This window comes from Loxodonta africana, chromosome 3 (genome assembly GCF_030014295.1).
Source record: "Loxodonta africana isolate mLoxAfr1 chromosome 3, mLoxAfr1.hap2, whole genome shotgun sequence".
Classification (NCBI taxonomy): Eukaryota; Metazoa; Chordata; class Mammalia; order Proboscidea; family Elephantidae; genus Loxodonta; species Loxodonta africana.
In genome coordinates, this window is record NC_087344.1 from 79,140,156 (window position 1) to 79,160,706 (window position 20,551).

Below are 20,551 nucleotides of genomic sequence, written 5' to 3' on the forward strand. Positions count from 1 at the left end.
ATTTCTAACTTTTTAAGGAAACTTAGGCAAATGTTTTGTTTCTTTTTCCTTTTAGATTCTGTGCTTCAGATGGCGCAATTAGAAAAAGAGAAATTGAAAGAAAATTTGATAAAACTAAAAGAAAATGGTGAGCTGTATTCAAAGATATGTACGTGTATAATTTTTTTTATACATGTATATGTATGTATGTGTGTATATATATATATATATACCAAAACAAAAAACCCACTGCCATCAAGTTGATTCTGACTCATAGCAACCCTATAGGACAGAGTAGAACTGCCCCTATAGGGTTTCCAAGGCTGTAAATCTTTATAGAAGCAGACTGCCACATCTTTCTTCCATTGGAGCAGGTGGTAGGTTCAAACCACCAACCTTTGTGTTAGCAGCTGCATGCTTTTAACCGCTGTGCCACCAGGACTCCAAACACAACAAAAGAAAAATAACAGAAGCATAGGGTCGCTATGAGTCGGAATCGACTTGACGGCAGTGGGGTGGTGTGTGGTGGTGTATGTATTTTATATACTATATATGCCTATACATATAGATGGCGTAATGGTTAAGAGCTATGGCTGCCAACCAAAAGGTCGATAGTTCGAATCCACCAGGCTCTGTTTGGAAACTTTGTGGGGCAGTTCTGCTTTGTCCTATAGGATCGCTATGAGTCGGAACTGACTCGATGGCAGCAAGATTGTTTGTTTGCTTGTTTTATAGATATAATAAGATTGCATTTATGTAAAAGCCAAGAACAGACAAAATTAATCTATGGTGATAGAAGTCAGAAAGTGGTTACAGGGGTGACAGGCAGGTGAGAGTGAAGAATTGACTGAAAAGGACCTGAAGAAACTTTCTGGGATAATGAAAATGTTCTTTTTTGAAGGGAAGTTCACAAGTGTACATAAAATTGTCAAAGTTCATTGAAATGAACACATATTTTATATAAATTATATCTCAATTAGAAATAATTCCAAGTAGAAAGTGGAAAATGGCTTTATAAGGATTGACTTGTAAAGACATCCACAATATATTCACAAGTGGAGAAAAGTTGAAGACAATATTGTATAACATTACTTAAATTTTTAAAAACGATATGTATGTATATATCTGTCAGTATAAAAATAAGAATGGATAGATAGGAGGGAATATATATATATAAATATTTAAGTGGTGAAATTTTGGGTGATTTTTGCATGCGTGTGTGTGTTTTTCAGTATTATTAAAAAATTTTTACTTTCATACAAAAGAGAAAGAAATGGAGAGTAGAACAAGGGAGGAAAAACAAAAAGAAAAAGTGAGGGGGAAAATTTAATACAAGTTAAAAACAAAACAAACAATGAAGAAAGTAAAAGGATACATTAACATAACAAAAGAAAAATAACAAGCATAAGTGAAAAAATGCCTATAGTAAGTGAATATATGCCTATAGATATAAAAAAAAAATTTTTTTTTTTTTTGGGATACTAGAAAAAGATACTAAGAAACAGCTACAGATTCAAGGAAGTTACAGGCAGCAAATGTGTATTATTGAGATATTGATTAGCTCTGGAAATAGCAGACCTGAACATGAGGTACTGAGAGCAGGCCACTATTTAATGGTCAATGGTACAGGCAGAAACGTGTTTATGCAGAATTAACTTTAACTCAGATTATCTGTCCATTCACTACTCTCAGCTCACTACACTACTTCTGTCATCTATGGGCCTTATTGTTGATGAGTGGAAGGGAAGTGTCTAGGAGTATATAAGGTGAATGAGAGTACCTAAAAGGAAGCTAAGAAGATAGTTTTCTCATCCATTTAAATATGAAAAGGTTGTTTTTGTTGTTGTTAGGGGCACTGGAGTGGATTTTTGACTCATAGCGAGAAGATAGGCTAAACTATTTTAAAATTTTAGGTCCTGGAAGAGCCTCTACTGATAGAAACCCTACACTGAAAAAGTCCAATTCATTAGTCTGGTATGATGAATAAAAAACAGCTGTTCTGTTGTGACAGATTGGTAGAATATTCTAGGCCTGGGCTTGAAAATCTAGTGGCATGTGAGGGACATGTAGGACTGACTAGAAGGGCAGGAAATAGCATTCCCTTAGTTTTTAGAGTTAGTGCCTCCAAATTAAAACTTCAATTCAGTTGAATAAACTACTCTCTTCTTGATTTAGATTCAGTTGACCTACAGAAAGCAAAGGAACTTAATCAGAGACTGAATGAGGAAATTCTAGCTTTAAGAAATCGGGTTCGATCACTTGATTCAGAAAAAAAAATGCTTGGAGAAGAGGTAAGTTGTTTAATTTAGCTGTTAGAATTTTTTAAAATGTGTGTACAGTAAATAACTTTCCGCAGCTACAGTAACATCGATGCGCATCACAGAAGTTGGTCATTAGTGAGGACTGACACTACTGGCTACAGCATCCCAGGCAGAATGGTTTTACATGCCATGCTTTGACTTAGATGCGTTCTATAGGTATTTTTATTTTATACATTTTGAATACCATTTTTTTATGCCAATATTATTGCTAATGTGTCAATTTAGGAACTCTCTTTTTAATAAGGATCTAGATAAGCAGTTTATATTAACACATTTACCAAATAGAAATGATTATTACCTTGAATAAATTTGAGATCATTAATACTAAATCCTTAGTTGTGCTACATTTTTTAACAACTTCTTCTTAGCAGTTTATAGATTTTTAATATGTACTTCCAAGTTCTGGATAAATGATATGTTTCTGTAATTTTAGTTTATACTGATTTCATAATCATATCTCTAGTGTCTAATGTAATGTCCGGTATATACAAGGTGCTCAAGAAATCTTGTTTTAAAAATGAATAAACAAATGAAGACTGAATTGTCTTAGTCTTTGCAAATTTACATGTTTTATATATATATATATATATATATATATATATATATATGGGTTTTGTTTTACATATACATGTATATGTAAAACCAAACCCATTGCCATTGAGTTGATCCTGATTCACAGTGACCCTATAGAACAGAGGAGAACTGCCCCATAGGGTTTCCAAAGAATGCCTGGTGGATTCAAACTGCTGACCTTTTGGTTAGCACCTATAGCACTTAACAACTACACCACCAAGGTTTCCATATATATACATATATATGATTTTACACGGCTAATACACAAAAAAAAAAAAAAAAATTAGGACAGGTACATCCCAAATAGTATTACTTCTATAGAAAGATTGTGCGGTAAGGGTATGTAAAGGAAAATAGCGCTTTTTGTTGTATATACTTACATGTTTGAATTTTTATAAGGTGAAGAGATTCATGTATTACTTATATAATTTAAAAACAAAGCAAAACTCCTTCTCCAAAATATAGCAGACAAAACTGAAAAGTCTATGAGGTGCTTACTTTTGTTTTTAAGGTTGAAAGACTTAAAGGAGAGATTCATGAATCTCAAGAGAATGAGCAAGCTGAAAACCATGCCCCTGGAAAAATTGTGGGTGCTGAGCAGAAAGTACAGGTATTCTAAAGTTCTATACTTTCTGATTTCTGACTTTTAAAGGAGTTACATTTTTACGGAGCACACCATAGCAATTGGTAATAATCATTTCCTTCTCTCTTCTTACTGAGCTATCTTTTTCTTCTGCTGAGCCAATTAGAGTAAAGGAAGAAGCTGGAATACAGAGCATCTGTTTCTGTTCACCTCTTCCCCAGGGAGGACAATTAATATAAAGAATATAATAAATTGCTTCTTTAAAGAAAAAAAGAACCTTACAAAGATTCAACCGATTTGAGTGTTTTTAATCATCAAAGAGTTGATTTATAGAACCAAGCAATGGGGAGAGGAGGGAGAACCACACTGAATGTAATAAAATATCATAGAGAACTAACAGTGTTTAGGCTCCAGGATGTACAGTGTCTAGTCTCTTCAGTGGATTAGCATCTGAAGTGGTGGGCAAAGAGATCAGATGCAAGACAGTTGGAAGCAAGCCAGTGTGTTTTAGATCAGGCTGTTTAAGACTTTCAGATCAAAAAGCTAGACAGCTCTGGGGCAGCCCTTTCTCTTACATACCTATGATGAACGACATCGCCTTGTTGCCGAGGGATCTCATGCACCAGAGCTTGTTTTCACTATAGCTCTTTGGGCCCTACAGCCCAGACCTCTTAGGTACCAGAGAAACTTGGCTCCCTGTATAAGAAACTAGTATCATTCCTGTATCCCAAAGCTCACTTGCAGGTAAACAGTACCTTTGTGTAAAAAACTAACAAAAAATTGAGAGAGCCTCTTCAGTAATTTGTACAAAATTATTCCCAAAGGACCCAGCAGTGCTCTAATATGAAGTTAAGTCGATGGTAATTGCATACTTTTCAGGTAATATAGAAAAAATAAATTTTGCTATTAGTCCTCAACCCAGCTGTAAGTTTAGATCATTTTTCTGGCTCACACAATTTGCATGAAAAATGGATACCTTCTTGTATGGTAGAAATACCTGATGAAAATACTAATTCTAGGAAAATATAGTTAAGCAGACTTTGGGCCTAGATTTTTCAGACTTCTAATGGCTTTTCCCATCCCTCTGGACCAAATTATGTAATTACAAATAGAGCTGTATCAAATAAAATATTGTTTTATTCAATATATGTGAGTTGTGTTGAGAGCACAAAATTACCTCATCACCAGTTACGGGTATTGTGATTTATTATTATTCCAAGTATTTCCAGGTAAGTAATGATAGCACAGAGTCATGAGGGAACCCAGTGATATCTACCTTACAAAGTCAAACAAACTTAGAGATTTTTAAATGTTTTCTTGAATAGATGATGCATTTACATGTTACAAAAGTCAAAATAATTATAAAGATGTATGTACACAAAGAAAGGTCATTTCCCACCCCTGCCCCATTGCCGCTTTCCTCCTCACTCATCCCCTGTTGGTAACCACTTTTGTTCGTTTCTTATTTATCCTTTCAGTATTTCTTTATTAGATACAAGCGATTTGAATGTTTATTCAAGCCTCCTCCTCTCTTAGCATCTTTTTTTTTTTTAAACTAAAATGCTCCTGGAGATCTTCCATATCATACAGAGACCTTTCTCATCCTTACTTAGAGCAATCTAGTATTCTGCTGTGTAGGTGTACTATAACTTATTTAACCAGTCCCCTGCTGATGGACACTTGGTTTTTTCCCAGCCTTTTGCATACATGTGCAGGTGTTTCTGTAGGATAGGGTCACAGAAATGAGATTGTGGGTCAGAGGGTAGATGCATCTCTGATTTTGGTAGATAGTGCCAGATACCCCTCAGTGGGAATTCTCCCATTTCCGTATCTCACCAGCAATGTATGAGAATGTCAGTTTTCAAAAAAAGCCAACAGAATGTGTTGTCAAACTTGTATTTTTGCTATATAAGAGGTGAAATGGGTATCTCAGTGTAGTTTTAATTTTCATTTATCTTATTATACTAAGATTGGGTATTTTTCATGTGCTTAGAAGTTATTTGTATTTAAAATTAACCTTTAAGTTAAAATTAACTTTAATGATATAATTTAATACAATTGAGATATAATTAAATACACCCATTTGAAGAGTAGAATTCAGTGAATTTTGACAAATTTATACATCTGTGTAGACACAACCACCACAATCAAGAAATAAAACATATTCATTACGCCCAAAATGTTTCCTCCCCCTTTGTTATCAGTCCCCCCGCTCCATTTTTTATTAAAAACCTATTCTAGAACTTCAAATAAATAGAATCATCTAGTATGTACTCTTTTGTTTTTGGCTTCTTTTATTTAGTATAATGGTTTTGCACGTCATCCCTGTTGTTGCCTGTATCAGTAGTTCCTTTTTTTTATGTTGCTGAGTAATATTTCTCTATATCAGCATAACATAAATTGTTTATCCCATCACTGGTTGATAGACATTCAGGTTGTTTTTAGATTTTGACTGTTTATGAATAAAGCTGCTGTTAATATTCACATACAAGTTTTTGTGTGGATTCATTTTTCTTGGATAAATACATGGGAGCAGAATTGCTGACTCATAGAGTATGTGTAATTTTTTAAGAAACTGCCAAACTGTTTTCCAAAGTAGTATTTTACATTCTTATCAGCAATGGTATGAAAGTTCCAGTTGCTTCACATCCTCACCAGCATTGCTATCATCAGACTTGTTGATTTTAGCTATTCTAGAGTGCATGTAGTGGTGTCTCATCATGGTTTTAATTTGCATTTTGAGGATATCTAATGACATTGAGTATGTTTTGATGTGCTCATTGACCATCTGTGTAGGTTCTTTTGTGGAGCAAATGTTCAAATCTTTTGTTCATTTTTTAATTGAATTATATATCTTCTTCATGTGGAGTTGTAGGAGTTCTTTATATATTCTGTATTTCAATCCTTTGTTAGGTGTATGTACTGCATGTATTTTCTCCCAGCCTATGGCTTTCTTAACTGTGTTTGTGTGTGTGTGGTGAAAATATACACAAAAAAACATTCACCTATTCAACAATTTCTACATGTATAATTCAGTGACATTGATTACACTCTTCATTTTATGCAATCATTATCACTATTCTTTTCTGAATTATTCCACTATGATTAACATAAACTCAATGGCCACTAAGCAAAAACTCTTCTGCTTTCCCGCTCCCTAATAGTCTTTGGTTTCTCTGTATATTTGCTTATTTTATGTAAGTGAGACCATACATTATTTGTCATTTTGTGACTGACTTATTTTGCTGAGCATGTTTTCAAGGTTCATACATGTTGTGGCATGTATGAGGACTTCATTTCTCTTTATGGCTGAGTAATATTCCATTGTATATATATACCACATTTTATTTATCAGTTAACCTGGTGATGGACGTTTCAGTTGTTTCCATATTTTGGCTATTGTGAAAAGTGTTGCAGTGAATGCTGGTGTACAGGTGTGTGTTTGTGTTCCTGCTTTCACTTCTTCTGGGTATATACCTAGGATTAGGATTGCTATGTCATATGGTAGTTCTATGTTCAACTTCATTAGGAACTGCCAAACTGTTTTCTACAGCAGTTGCACCATTTTTCATCCCCACCAGCAATGAGTGAGGGTTCCAGTTTCACTACATCCTTGCCAACACCTGCTATTTTCTGTTTTTGTTTAATCATTTGCCTTCTTAATGGGAGTGGGGTGGTATCTCGTTGTGGTTTTAATTTACATCTCCCTTTAATGGCTAACATAAGGAGCCTTCATAGCGCAGTGGTTAAAGCAATTGACAGCTAACGGAAAGGTGAGGGGTTTGAAACCATCAGCCGCTCTGAGGAAGAAGAATGTGTCAGTCTCCTTCCGTAGAGATTTACAGCCTTGGAAACCTAATGGGGTCACTATGAGGTGGAATCAACTCGACGGCAGTGGGTTTGGTTTTTGGTAATGGCTAATATGGTGCAGTGTTAGGAGTTTGGCCACTAACCAAAAGGTCGGTAGTTCGGATCCACCAGCTGCTTCTTAGAAACCTTACAGGGGAAGTTTTACTCTGTTCTATAGGGTCGCTATGAGTCAGAATCAACTCAATGGCAATGGGCTTGGTTTGGTTTGATTTTGGTTAATGGCTGATGGTTGAGCATCTTTTCATGTTCTTATCGGCCATTTGAATATCTGCTTTGGTGAAATGTCTGTTCAAGTCCTTTGCCCTCCTTTGCCCATTTTTTGATTGGGTTGTTTGGTTCTTTGTGGTTAAGTTGTAGATTCTTTTTTATATATTTGGATGTTAGACTCTTGTTAGATATATGGTCCTCAAATATTTTCTCCCAATCTGTGGGTTGTCTTTTACTTTGTTGATAAAGTTCTTTGATGAACAAAACTTAACAGTTTTTATGAAGAGAAGCTTTTACATTTGATGTTTTAAAATCAAACATTCATCAATGTTCTTTTTTTTTTTTAAATAATTTTATTATAGGACACAAAAAGCCTACCTAAGAAATCTTTGCTTACCCCAAGGTCAGAAAATATTTCTCCTATCTTCTAAAGGTTTTAAAGATTTTATCTTATACATTTAGTTCTATGATTCATTGGAGATAATTTTGTATGTGGTGTGAGGTAAGTGTTGAGACTGATTTATTTCCAAATGTATATCTAGTTATTCCAGAACCATTTGTTGAAAAGACAGTTATTTCCCTATTGAATTACCTTGGCACCTTTATTGAAAATCAGTTATGTGCATCTATTTCTGAACTCTATTCTATTCCATTGATCTGTATGCTCTTATGACAAGACCATGCTGTAGCTTTATTGTAAGTCTTGAAATCAGAAGGTGTAACACTACAACTTTGTTTTTATTTTTCCAAAATTGCCTTGGCTGTTCTAGGGACTTTACGTTTCCATATAAACACTAGAATCAGCTTGTCAATTTTTACAAAATTGCCTATTGAGATTTTGGTTGCATTTTCACTGAATCTTTGATCAATTTAGAGAGAATTTCCATTTTAACAACATTGAGCTCTCCAATCCATGAATATAGTATATATTTTCATTTATTTAGATCTTCTTTATCTTAACATTGTTTATAGTTTTTAGTGCACAGGTCTTACATATATTTAAAATAAATTTATTCTTTTTTATATTGAAATGTAATTCATATATCATAAAATTTAAGTATATTCACAAAGTTGTGCAACCATGACCACTGATTTCAGAATATTTTCATCACTCCAGAAAGAAACCCTATACTCACTAGTGGTTATTCCCCATTTTCTCTTCTCCCCAGCCCTTGGAAACCACTGATCTGCTTTCTGTCTTTATGTATTTGCCTATGTTGTATATTTTATATAAATGTAATCATACAGTATTTGTCCTTTTGTTTCTCACTTCTTTGAGTTAGCGTAATGTTTTCAAGGTTCATCCACATTGTAACATGTATCAGTACTTCATCCCTTTTTATGGATGAATAGTATTCCATCGTATGGCTACATACTACATTTGGTTTATCTAATCATCGATTGATGGACATTTGTTTATTTTCACTTTTTGGTGAGTAACACTGCTATGAGCATTGGTGTACAAAAGTTTTTTATGTGGATATATGTTTTCAACTCTCTTAGGTAAATACCTAGAAGTGGAATTGCTGGGTGATATGGTAACTCTTTGTTTAACCTTTTGAGGATGTTTTCCAAAGCAGCTGTACCATTTTACATTACCAACAGGAATATATGAGGGTTCCAGTTTTTCCACCTCCTTGCCAACATTTGTTATTTCTCTTTTTTTAAAAAAGAAAACTTATCACAGCCATCCTAACCAAAAAAAAAAAAAATTCAAACCCCTTGCTGTTGAGTCAATTTCAACTCATAGCGACCCTATAGGACAGAGTAGAACTGCCCCCTAGGGTTTCCAAGGAGCAGCTGGCAGATTCAAACTGCTGACCTTTTTGTTAGCAGCCATAGCTCTTAACTACTGCCCTCTGAGGGCTCCACAGCCATCCTATTGGGTGTGAATTAGTACCTCATTGTGGTTTTGAATTGCATTTCCCTAATAACTAATGATGTTGAGCATATTTCATGTGCTTGCTTGCCATTGGAATATCTTCTTTGCAGACATGTCTATTCAAATCTTTTGGAGCTGTTTGTCTATTTATTGTCAAGTTTTAAGGTTTAAAAAATATATATTTTAGATTCAAGTCCATTATCAGATATATGATTTGCAAATAGTTTCTTCCATTCTGTTTATTGTCTTTTTACTTCTTGATAGGGCCCTTTGAAACACAAGTATTTAACTTTGATGAAGTCTAACTTTTATGGCTTTCCTTTGGTTGCTTGTACTTTAGGTGTCATATTTTTTAAAAATTGCCTAATTCAAGGTCACAAAGATTTATACCTATTTTTCTTCTAAGTTATCTAAGCTGTAGTTTTATCTTTTACATTTAAGCCTTTGAATTAATTTTTGTATATGTGATATGAGGTACAGCCCGTCATTATTCTCTTGCATGTGGATATTCAATTGTCCCAATAACATTTGTTGAAAGTACGTTTTTTTTTCCTCTTTGAATTGTCTTGGCACCCTTATCAAAAATCAATTGACTGTAAATGTGAAAGTTTACTTCTGGACTCTGAATTGTATTGCATCAATCTATATGCCTGTTCTAATGCCAGAACCACACTGTTTTGATTACTGTGGCTTTTTAGGATATTTTGAAATTGAGAAGTGTGAGTCTTCCAATTTTGTTCTTTTTCAAGATTATTTTGGCTATTCTGAGTCTCATACATTTTCATGTGAATTTTAGTATCACCTTGTCAATATCTGCAAAGAAATCATCTGGGCCATAAAAAGGAATCAAGCTCTAATACATGCTACTACATGGATAAACCTTGAAAACACTATACTAAGTGAAATAAGCCAGACACAAAAGGACAAATATTGTATGATCTTGTTTATATGAAATATCTAGAATATACAAACAAATCTAGATAGACAAATACTGCACTATTTTACTTTCCCACCAGTAATGGATGTTGTTGTTGTTGTTAGGTGCTGTCGACTCAGCTCTGACTCATAGAGACCCTATGCACAACAAAATGAAACACTGCCCGGTCCCGCGCCATCCTTATAATCGTTATACTTGAGCTCATTGTTGTAGTCACTGTGTCAATCCATTTCATTGAGGGTCTTCCTCTTTTCTGCTGACCCTCTTCTTTACCAAGCATGATGTCCTTCTCCAGGGACTGATCCCTCCTGACAACATGTCCAAAGTATGTAATACGCAGTCTTGCCATCCTTGCTTCCAAGGAGCATTCTGGTCATACTTCTGCCAAGTCAGATTTGTTCATTCTTTTAGCAGTCCATGGTATCTTCAATATTCTTCACCAACACCACAATTCAAAGGCATCAATTCTTCAGTCTTCCTTATTCATTGTCCAGCTTTCACATGCATATGATGCAATTGAAAATACCATGGCTTGGGTCAGGCGCACCTTAGTCTTCAAGGTGACGTCTTTGCTTTTCAACACTTTAAAGAGGTCCTTTGCAGCAGATTTGCCCAATGCAATGTATCTTTTGATTTCTTGACTGCTGCTTTCATGGGTGTTGATTGTGGATCCAGGTAAAATGAAATTCTTGACAACTTCAGTCTTTTCTCCTTTTATCATGAAGTTGCACATTGGTCCAGTTGTGAAGATTTTTGCTTTCTTTATGTTGAGGTGTAGTCCATACTGAAGGCTGTGGTCTTTGATCTTCATCAGTAAGTGCTTCAAGTCCTCTTCACTTTCAGCAAGCAAGGTTGTGTCATCTGCATAACTCAGGTTGTTAATGAGTCTTCCTCCAATCCTGATGCCCCGTTGTTCTTTATATAGTCCCAGCTTCTCGAATTATTTACTCATCATACAGATTGAATAGGCATGGTGAAAAGATACAACCCTGACGCACACACCTTTCCTGACTTTAAACCACTCAGTATCCCCTTGTCCTGTCTGAACAACTGCCTCTTCATCTATGTAAAAGTTCCCCGTGAGCACAATTAAGTGTTCTGGAATTCCCATTCTTTGCAATGTTATCCATAATTTGTTATGATCCACACAGTCAAATGCCTTTACATAGTCAATAAAACATAGGTAAACATCCTTCTGGTATTCTCTGCTTTCAGCCAGGATCCATCTGACATCAGCAATGATATCCCTGGTTCCACATCCTCTTCTGAATCTCGCCTGAATTTCTGGCAGTTCCTTGTCCATGTACTGCTGTAGCCGCTTTTGAATGATCTTCAACAAAATTCTTCTTGCATGTGATATTAATGATATCATTCAATAATTTCCACGTTTGGTTGGATCACCTTTCTTGGGAATAGGCATAAATATGGAACTTTTCCAGTCAGTTGGCCAGGAAGCTGTCTTCCATATTTCTTGGCATAGATGAGTGAGCACCTCCAGGGCTGCATCTGTTTGTTGAAACATCTCAGTTGATATTCCATCAATCCCTGGAGCCTTGTTATTCGCCAGTGCCTTTAGTGCAGCTTGGACTTCTTCATTCAGTACCATCAGTTCCTGACCATATACTACTTCTTGAAGTGGTTGAATGGCGAATAATTGTTTTTGGTATAATGACTCTGTGTATTCCTTCCATCTTTTTTTGATGCTTCCTGCATCATTTAATATTTTCCCCATAGAATCCTTCACTATTGCAACTCGAGGCTTGAATTTTTTCTTCAGTTCTTTCAGCTTGAGAAACACCGAGTATGTTCTTCCCTTTTGGTTTTCTATCTCCAGCTCTTTGCACATGTCATTATAATACTTTACTTTGCCTTCTTGAGCCCTTTGAAATCTTCTGTTCAGTTCTTTTACTTTATCATTTCTTCCTTTTGCTTTAGCTGCTCAATGTTCAAGAGCAAGTTTCAGAGTCTTCTCTGACATCCATCTTGGTCTTTTCTTTCCTTCCTGTCTTTCAATGACCTCTTGCTTTCTTCATGTATGATGTCCTTGATGTCATTCCATAACTTGTCTGGTCTTCAGTCATTAGTGTTCAGTGCATCAAATCTATCCTTGAGATGGTTTCTAAATTCAGGTGGGATATACTCAAGGTTGTATTTTGGCTCTCGTGGCCTTGCTCTGATTTTCTTCAGTTTCAGCTTGAATTTGCATATGAGCAATTGATGGCCTTTTCCACAGTCAGCCCCTGGCCTTGTTCTGACTGATGATATTGAGCTTTTCCATCGTCTCTTTCCACAGATGTAGTTGATTTGATTCCTGTGTATTCCATCTGCTGAGGTACATGTGTATAGTCGCTGTTTATGTTGGTGAGAAAAGGTATTTGCAATGAAGAAGTCATTGGTCTTGCAAAATTCTATCTCTCGATCTCCGGCATTGTTTCTGTCACCAAGGCCGTATTTTCCAACTACCGATCTTTCTTCTTTGTTTCTGATTTTCGCGTTCTAATCACCAGTAATAATCAATGGATCCTGATTGCGTGTTCCATCAATTTCACACTGCAGCAACTGGTAAAAATCTTCAATTTCTTCATCTTTGGCCTTAGTGGTTGGTGTGTAAATTTGAGTAACAGCCTTAATAATGGGTCTTTCTTGTAGACGTATGGATATTATCCTATTGCTGACAGCATTGTGCTTCAGGATGGATCTTGAAATGTTCTTTCTAACGATGAATGCAGTATCATTCCTTATTCCCAGCATAGTAGACTGTATGATTGTCTGATTCACAATGGCCAATACCAGTCCATTATAGCTCACTAATGCCTAGGATATCAATGTTTATGCATTCCATTTCATTTTTGACGATTTTCAATTTTCCTAGATTCATACTTCATTCTTTCCAGGTTCCAGTTATTAGTGGATGTTTGCAGCTGTTTCTTCTCATTTTCAGTCATGCCACTTCAGCAAATGAAGGTCACGAAAGCTTTACTCCCTCCACGTCATTAAGGTCGACTCTACTCTGAGGAAGCAGCTCTTCCCTAGTCGTCTTTTGAGTGCCTTCCCACCTGGGGAGCTCATCTTCCGGCAGTATATCAGACAGTGTTCCACTGCTATTCATAAGGTTTTCACTGGCTAATGCTTTTCAGAAGTAGACTGCTGGGTCCTTCTTCCTAGTCTGTCTTAGTCTGGAAGCTCAGCTGAAACCTGTCCTCCATGGGTGACCCTGCTGGTATTTGAATACCAGTGTCATAGCTTCCAACATCAGAGCAACATGCAAGCAAAGCAATTGATGAGGGTTCTAATTTCTTATCTTAGCCAGCACTTGTCATTTTCTGTTTTCCCTATAATATCCATCCTAGTGTGTGTAAAGTGGTATCTCATTGTGGCTTTTTGTTGTTGTTGTATGGTTTTATTTATTTACTTTGCATTTACCCAATGACTAATGATGTTGAGCAACTTTTTGTGTGCTCCCTGGCCGCTTTTAATGTAATCATCAATTTTCCTGGATTTATATCTACAAAATTAAGGGGAAAAAAAAGGATTTCTATTAAAATAAGAGATTTTTTTTTTTCACCCCAAGAGTTTACCTTTGTGAGAATGGCTTAAACTCTTACTCCTTACATAGGCATTTTCTTTTGTCTTTGATGGTTAACATAATTATGGCACGGTCCTTCTTTTATCCATATATACAACTAAAGGAGGCTGCTCTGGGAAGCAGGCACCAAGATGAAGTTAGAGTTGCAAGAGAATTATTAAAGGTAGTACCTGTGAAAGATAACAGGAGGGGAGTGGATATGGGCAGGGAAAGCCTGCACATCACAATGCAGGTCTGATACCTGTTAAAGAATAAGGAGAAAGAAGGAGGATTTAGTAGGAAGAGCCTCGGACTGTGGTACAGCTCTGAGAAAGTCTCAGCCAGCCCAACAGGGAGCTTTAGCACAATGATCACCTGTAGATGAATCTCACTGGGCAGAATTGGTCAGGCCTTAATATCCCTGCCCGGAAAGAGTGTGACAAGTTCTTTCTTGAAGGGACATTTCGGTAGTGCAACTCCATGTGGCATCTGTATCCGAGAATTCTAAGATTAGAGATCTTTGGTGACTATCAGGTTGATCTGCCTCCCCTCTGATAGATGTTATCTATGATGTTTTCGGTAAATGAGCATTTATCTTATTTTAAAAGTTCAGAAAAGAAGATCACACAGTTTTATTTAATGTTTAACATTAGGTATCAGAAAATTTTTTGTGTGTGTCTAACCTTAATCCTCTAGGCTGTGCTGTAAGCCAGCTTTCTTTTCCTTGTCAACAAGACTTGAAATATGTATGGATTTCTAAAATAATAAAATCAGCCTTTATATTGACTCTCTAGTGGTCCTTTCATTTACTTCATTCCACATAGTCAGCAAGATGGGCTAGTGAGGAATATTGTAAATAAATGTTTCTTCTCTTTAAAGGTGTTAACAAGTTGAAAGAAGTCCTTAAAACTAGAAAGTATCCTAGGTGAATAAGTACTTACAATTAAATGACCTTTTAAAGTTCTTTTCTGAAGAAATGGGAAGTAACTAAAGAGATTTTGCCTCCAACGTTCTCTCTTTGTCTTTCATGAAGAAAAAACCTCAAATTTCTTTGATTGTGCTTGGCAGCAGAACAGTGGTGATGTATTAAATAAAGGACCATTCTCAACAAAGGAATTAAGCCAAATGAGTGCTGTAGTTGAGTAGGTAAGGTGTAGCAACCCTTTTCATGAGCTTGTTTCCACATCTGGACCTGGCGCCACACCATCCCTAACATAGACCTTCAGCTTTTTAGGTAGGCACTCAGATGCCTCTCTGTTAAAACAAAAATCACATTAAGCCAATAATAGAAATTGATTCAAGTTTAATATATGATTTACAAATCAAAAATGTTCCAAAGATGAAAGAAATTTCAAAGATTCTTATACCCCATCTTACTGACATTGCCATGCAAAGGGTTTTTTATATAATAGCAGTTTACCCTAAAACACAACTTCTAGTCTGACCTTGGAGTTTCTGTTCCTTGAAACTAACTGCACATAAGTAGCTCTTCAAAAAGAGGGCCCAATTCCTAAGGCAAAGTATGCATCACTAAGCTGCTTATACTAGGCTATTGTTTGACATAAAGGAGACTCTGGGAAACCAGTTTTCTTAAGGCTCAAGGTTCAAAAGAAAATATCGGAGCAGTGGCCTGGGTGGGTCACTCCAACTCCGTGGACCCCAGAAACCTGGATTCCAGGAGAATTAAACTCCATTCTCATCTCTGACTACTTTCCTTTCTCTTTCCTATAAAAAAAGGGAAGTAAAAGAAGGAAAACTAAAGTTGGGTGTCTACAATGTGGAAATGATTCTGGTAGGGATTCAACATTCTTCATTTAATGTTAACAGAAATCCTAGAAGGTAGGTATTGTTCACCCTGCTTTACAGATGAAGAAACCCAGATTCCAGATTCATAAGGGTGGGAGTCAAGATTTCACATCTCTACCTGACTATAAAACCTTTGCTCTTATTACTGGATCAGTGATATTCAAACTCTTAAGGGAGCCTGATGTTTCACAGATACAAGGCCCTACGCCTCCTACCTTCACCTAAATCAAAGAAGCCTCCATTTCTGGGCACTCTGTAGAGTTTCCTCATACAATTTCTTTTAATAACAAAAAGAGAAAGAGTCCTGTGGCTTAGAAAGGAAAAGTAACCTAGAAAACCACTCTGAGATTAAGGAGCCTCCTAAAGATATGACAGTATTCCTCACCCATTTCTATACACAGATTGATTTACCATTAAACAGACCATCGTAGTACTGCTAGTATGCATGGTCCCAGAGATCATGCTTAAAATACAAGAAATGCTAGATCTCTCAGGAATAATAATAGAGACAACAATGGGTTTGGTTTTGTCATATGCCGTGATCTGTTCTAGGTGTTTTACAAACATAATCTCATGCAGTCTCTATAACAGCCCTCCCCAAGGTAAGTAGTAGTATTGCCATTTCATATTTGAAAGAAATTAAAGAAAACAGAAGTTAACAGGCAGAGCCAGGATTTGGTCCAGGTTCACCTGGCTCTAAAGCTCACTCTCTATGCCATACTAACCCTGGGGTGATTTACAAAGCACCTACCGCATAGCATGTCCAGGACAGAGCACATAAACCATCTCCACCCTGAGGAGGTGGTGATAAAGCAGTGCTTTAGTCTCTTCAGTGCCTGCATTTGCCATCTCGTTTGACTGTGCCTGTAAGAGGGCACCACACAAAGTGAGCACACAGGGAGATGGAAATAAAACTAATCACACTATCCCTGGGAAGCACAGTTTAATCAGAGCATTAGATGGTCCCCATTTTTCAGATAGAACATTGAAAGTGGAAAATTCTGAGCTGTTACACCGTTCTCCAGAGTCGTTGGTAGCCACCCATGCTCATGAGGCAATTCCCTAGCAAGTCCATTAGTCCTCCTCTGTTTACTCCTGGCTGACAGGTGAGGTAGGCTCTTTTAGCTAGCCAGAGATCTCTCTATCTCACTGTTCATTTCTCACTGTATTAGCTGCCCATTTCCTGTGTTTTTCTGCTTTAAACTGTGGTCGCTGATCTCATGAAGTGCATAAATTGCCTAAATGCTTAGCTATATTCCATACAAGGCAGACAAATTATGGTAAATTTCAAATATACATATATATATATATATTTTTTTTAAATGCCATCTCTTGAAATTTATAATATTCAAATATATGACACCCTTATACTGAGAAAACACAAAGAACATGAGGGGAGTTTTCATTTTTCAGTCTTTAAGTGTTTCTCCCGCTTTTTACTAAAGCATTTCAGGTGGTGTAAGGATGGGGCTAAGGAGACTCTTGCTTTGAGTGTTGAATGCATCAGCATGCCATGTGTGCATGTGCAAAATCATTTACCAGTGCAGACAGTGGCTGGCAAAGAGGGGAGAAGCTGCTGTGGGGAAAAAATATATATCCTTTCCCATATTCTTGTGCAGTGCTGCTAAGAAGTTGGTATGATTTCTTGACTATAGACTTTTTTTTACATTCTTTTTTTATTTATTGCGCTTTAAGTGAAAGTTTACAAATCAAGTTAGTCTCCCATACAAAAACTTATACACACCTTGCTATGTTCTCCTAGCTGCTCTCCCCCTAATAAGACAGCACACCCCTCCTCTCTACCCTGTATGCCCTGTGTCCATTCAGCCAGCTCCTGTCCCCCTGTGGCTTCTCATCTTGCCTCCAGACAGGAGCTGCCCACATAGTCTCCTGTGTCTACTTGAGCCAAGAACGCATTCCTCACTAGGATTGCTTTCTGTCTTATAGTCCAGTCCAATCCCTGTCTGGAGAGTTGGCTTCAGGAAAAGTTCCAGTCTTGGGCTAACAGAGGGTCCAGGGACCATGACCTCCAGGGTCCCTCAGGTCTCATTCAGACCATTAAGTCTTTTTTAATGAGAATTTGAGATCTGCATCCCATTGTTCTGCCCCATCAGGGATTCACTGTTGTGTTCCCTTTCAGGGCATTGACTAGACCCTTTGTCCATACCTCTGGACAGGATGATTTGTAAAATTTACACTTTCTTTTAGCATCTAGTAGCATTCCCCACTCTTTCCAACTCATCAGTTTGGAATTGCTGTACCTGTTTTATTGAGACTGAACATGAGAAAGGCAAATAAGTGGTTTGATTAATTCAGGTCAATGAGGATTCTGTAGTGTATTTTTCTAATACTTGTTCCGTTTGGCTCAGCTGTCAAATAGCAGCAAGGGCTCATATACATAATGAAGCAGATCTCCAAAGAATCCAAGATGAGATAAAACAAACAAACCAAACCATTGCCATTGAGTCAATTTCAACTCATAGAGACCCTGTAGGACAGATTAGAACTGCCCCATATGGTTTCCAAGGAGTGCCTGGTAGATTCGAGCTGCCAAACTTTTGATTAGCAGCCATAACTTTTAAAGACAAGATAAAAAAAAAAAAAAAGCAAACCAAACCCACTGCTGTCGAGTCGATTCTGACTCATAGTTACCCTATAGGACAGAATAGAACTGCCCCATAGAGTTTCCAAGGAGTACCTGGTAGATTCAAACTGCAGAGTTTTTGGTTAGTTAGCACCTGTACCTCTTAACCACTATGCCACCCGGGTTTCCAAATAGGCGGTGGAATTTGTTGATAGGAGAGGATTTCAAGGGTATAGCCTCAGGGAATGACACTTAAGAAATGTAGCTTACCCTTCAGCCAAAGAATAGACAGGCCCATAAAACAAGACTAAATGAGCATACCAAGCCAGGGGCAAAGACAGAAGGCAGGAGGGGACAGGAAAGCTGGTAATGGGGAACCTAGGACAAGAAGGGGGAGAGTGTTGACATGTCCTGAGGTTGGCAACCAATGTCACAAAACAATATGTATATTAATTGTTGATTGAGAAACTAGTTTGCTCTGTAAAGCTTCATCTAAAGTACAAAAAAAAAAAAGATTACAGCCAAGAAAAAAATTAGTTAATTAATATATATATATACATATATATATGGAAACCCTGGTGCCATAGTGGTTAAGAGCTACGGGTGCTAACCAAAAGGTTGGCAGTTCAAATCCACCAGGTGTTCCTTGGAAAAGAAAAAAAAAAATGTAGCTTATCCTTTCAGTAGCTTTAAAAATAACGCATGTATGTATTTTAACTGGTGGTTTATTTGAATTAAGATTTCCATCTCAGACCCTGAGTTATCAGTAATATAGGAAGATAGAAAAGAAAGACCAATATGAAAAGTCAAGAGGCAGTTAAAGTACAGTATTTGAATGAGGTAAGAAACAAAAAGATAATTTTCAGTTCCATTTTCTATTACAGGTAAAGCAGACCCTGTAAGGATCCTTAAGAATCACTGAAAATAGGCAAAAAGAAAAATACATTCCCAGAAGTGGGAAATCTACATGCTTAATTATGAGTAGTGGTTATAGAATGCCTTCCCAGGAATCAGGAAGGAGCGCAATAAAAATTTATTTATTATAAAATAGTGTGTTCAAATTGTAAGGGTGATTTAAAGGTATTGTCTTACTAAAGAAGAAATATGAAAATTAAAAACAATCCAATAATATGTAAATAATAATATAAACTGCCATTTACAGTGCACTTTTTGTGAGTTAGATGTCCATATATAACTATATGCAGGTATCATTATTCCTGTTTGTCAGGTGAGGAAACTGAGGCTAAGAAAAGTTAAGTAATTGGCTCAGGCTCCCATAGTTGGTAAATAGTAGAACAAGACTGGTACTTATCCAATGTACCATTCTACGTTTTCCAAGTTAGAGAGTATAGATGTGACAATTTCATGCTGCTTCCTGACTGGCCAAACCAAATATGCAATTAGTCCAGTTGACATGTGTGTTCTTACAGTGGAGAAGGGCCTGCAGCTTGATGATGGTGTTAAGGGAATTGGCTTGATTCTCACTCTGCGTTTACTAGGCTGCATTTTTACCTCCATTTACTTTCCTAATAGGTTTTTGTACTCAAGAGAAAGTGTGCTTTGGGCAGGCTATGTAGTTTTTATGTAGCATTAATGTTAAAAGCAAGGGCTTCTAAAAGTTAGACTTGGGCTTGAATCCCAGTGCTGACTGTGTGACCTTGGACAAATACCCTGTCATATCTGAGCCACTGCACCTATCTCCTCTGTAAAAAGCTTTTAACAGTAGTTACATTCTCATAGGGGTCCTGGGAAGACAAAAGAAAATAACACATGTAAAGCACTTACCACAGTGTCTGACATATGGTAAGCACTAACTAAATAGTAGCTGTTGTCATTCTTGTTGCAATTATTATTATCAATTAATTTGGTAAGATTTCAGCAATACCTTATAATTGATAGGTGCTTACAATTTTCAAAATCACATTTTACTCCCACTGTGATGACTATAGTGTAGGTAGAACAAATGTACCTTATGAGCTAGTATACCATGAACTAGTTTTTCTAGGTTCTTATCACCCCTAAATGATTTTATAATTGAGTTAGACAGTAGTTATTATGAGAATTTATAGGAAATATTGTTATTAGTATATAGAATTAATTCCATAAACTGCTTTTTATAGATACTGAAAATGAGCAAAGAAAAAATTGAAATACTTGAAAGTGATTTGTCAGAAGAGAAAGAGAGGAGAAAGCAGTTGTCATCTGATCTTAATACCGTGCAGAAGGCTGTGAAAGTTGAAAGTG

The 20,551-nt window shown here is 36.6% G+C and overlaps 1 protein-coding gene across 8 annotated transcripts in view; it reads left to right on the plus strand.

The window, feature by feature from the left end:
* LOC100675395 (phosphopantothenate--cysteine ligase) overlaps positions 1-20,551 on the plus strand; it is a 151,803-nt gene that overhangs the window by 51,296 nt on the left and 79,956 nt on the right. For all 8 annotated transcript variants that reach the window (XR_010321377.1, XR_010321376.1, XR_010321378.1 and 5 more), the window contains exons 4-6: positions 56-148; positions 2,155-2,270; positions 3,385-3,483. Coding sequence is in view for 5 of the 8 variants with exons in the window: in XM_023554596.2 (XP_023410364.1) it covers positions 56-148; positions 2,155-2,270; positions 3,385-3,483 (308 nt within the window). In the remaining 3 variants the exon portion in view is untranslated. The remainder of the gene's footprint in view (positions 1-55; positions 149-2,154; positions 2,271-3,384; positions 3,484-20,551) is intronic.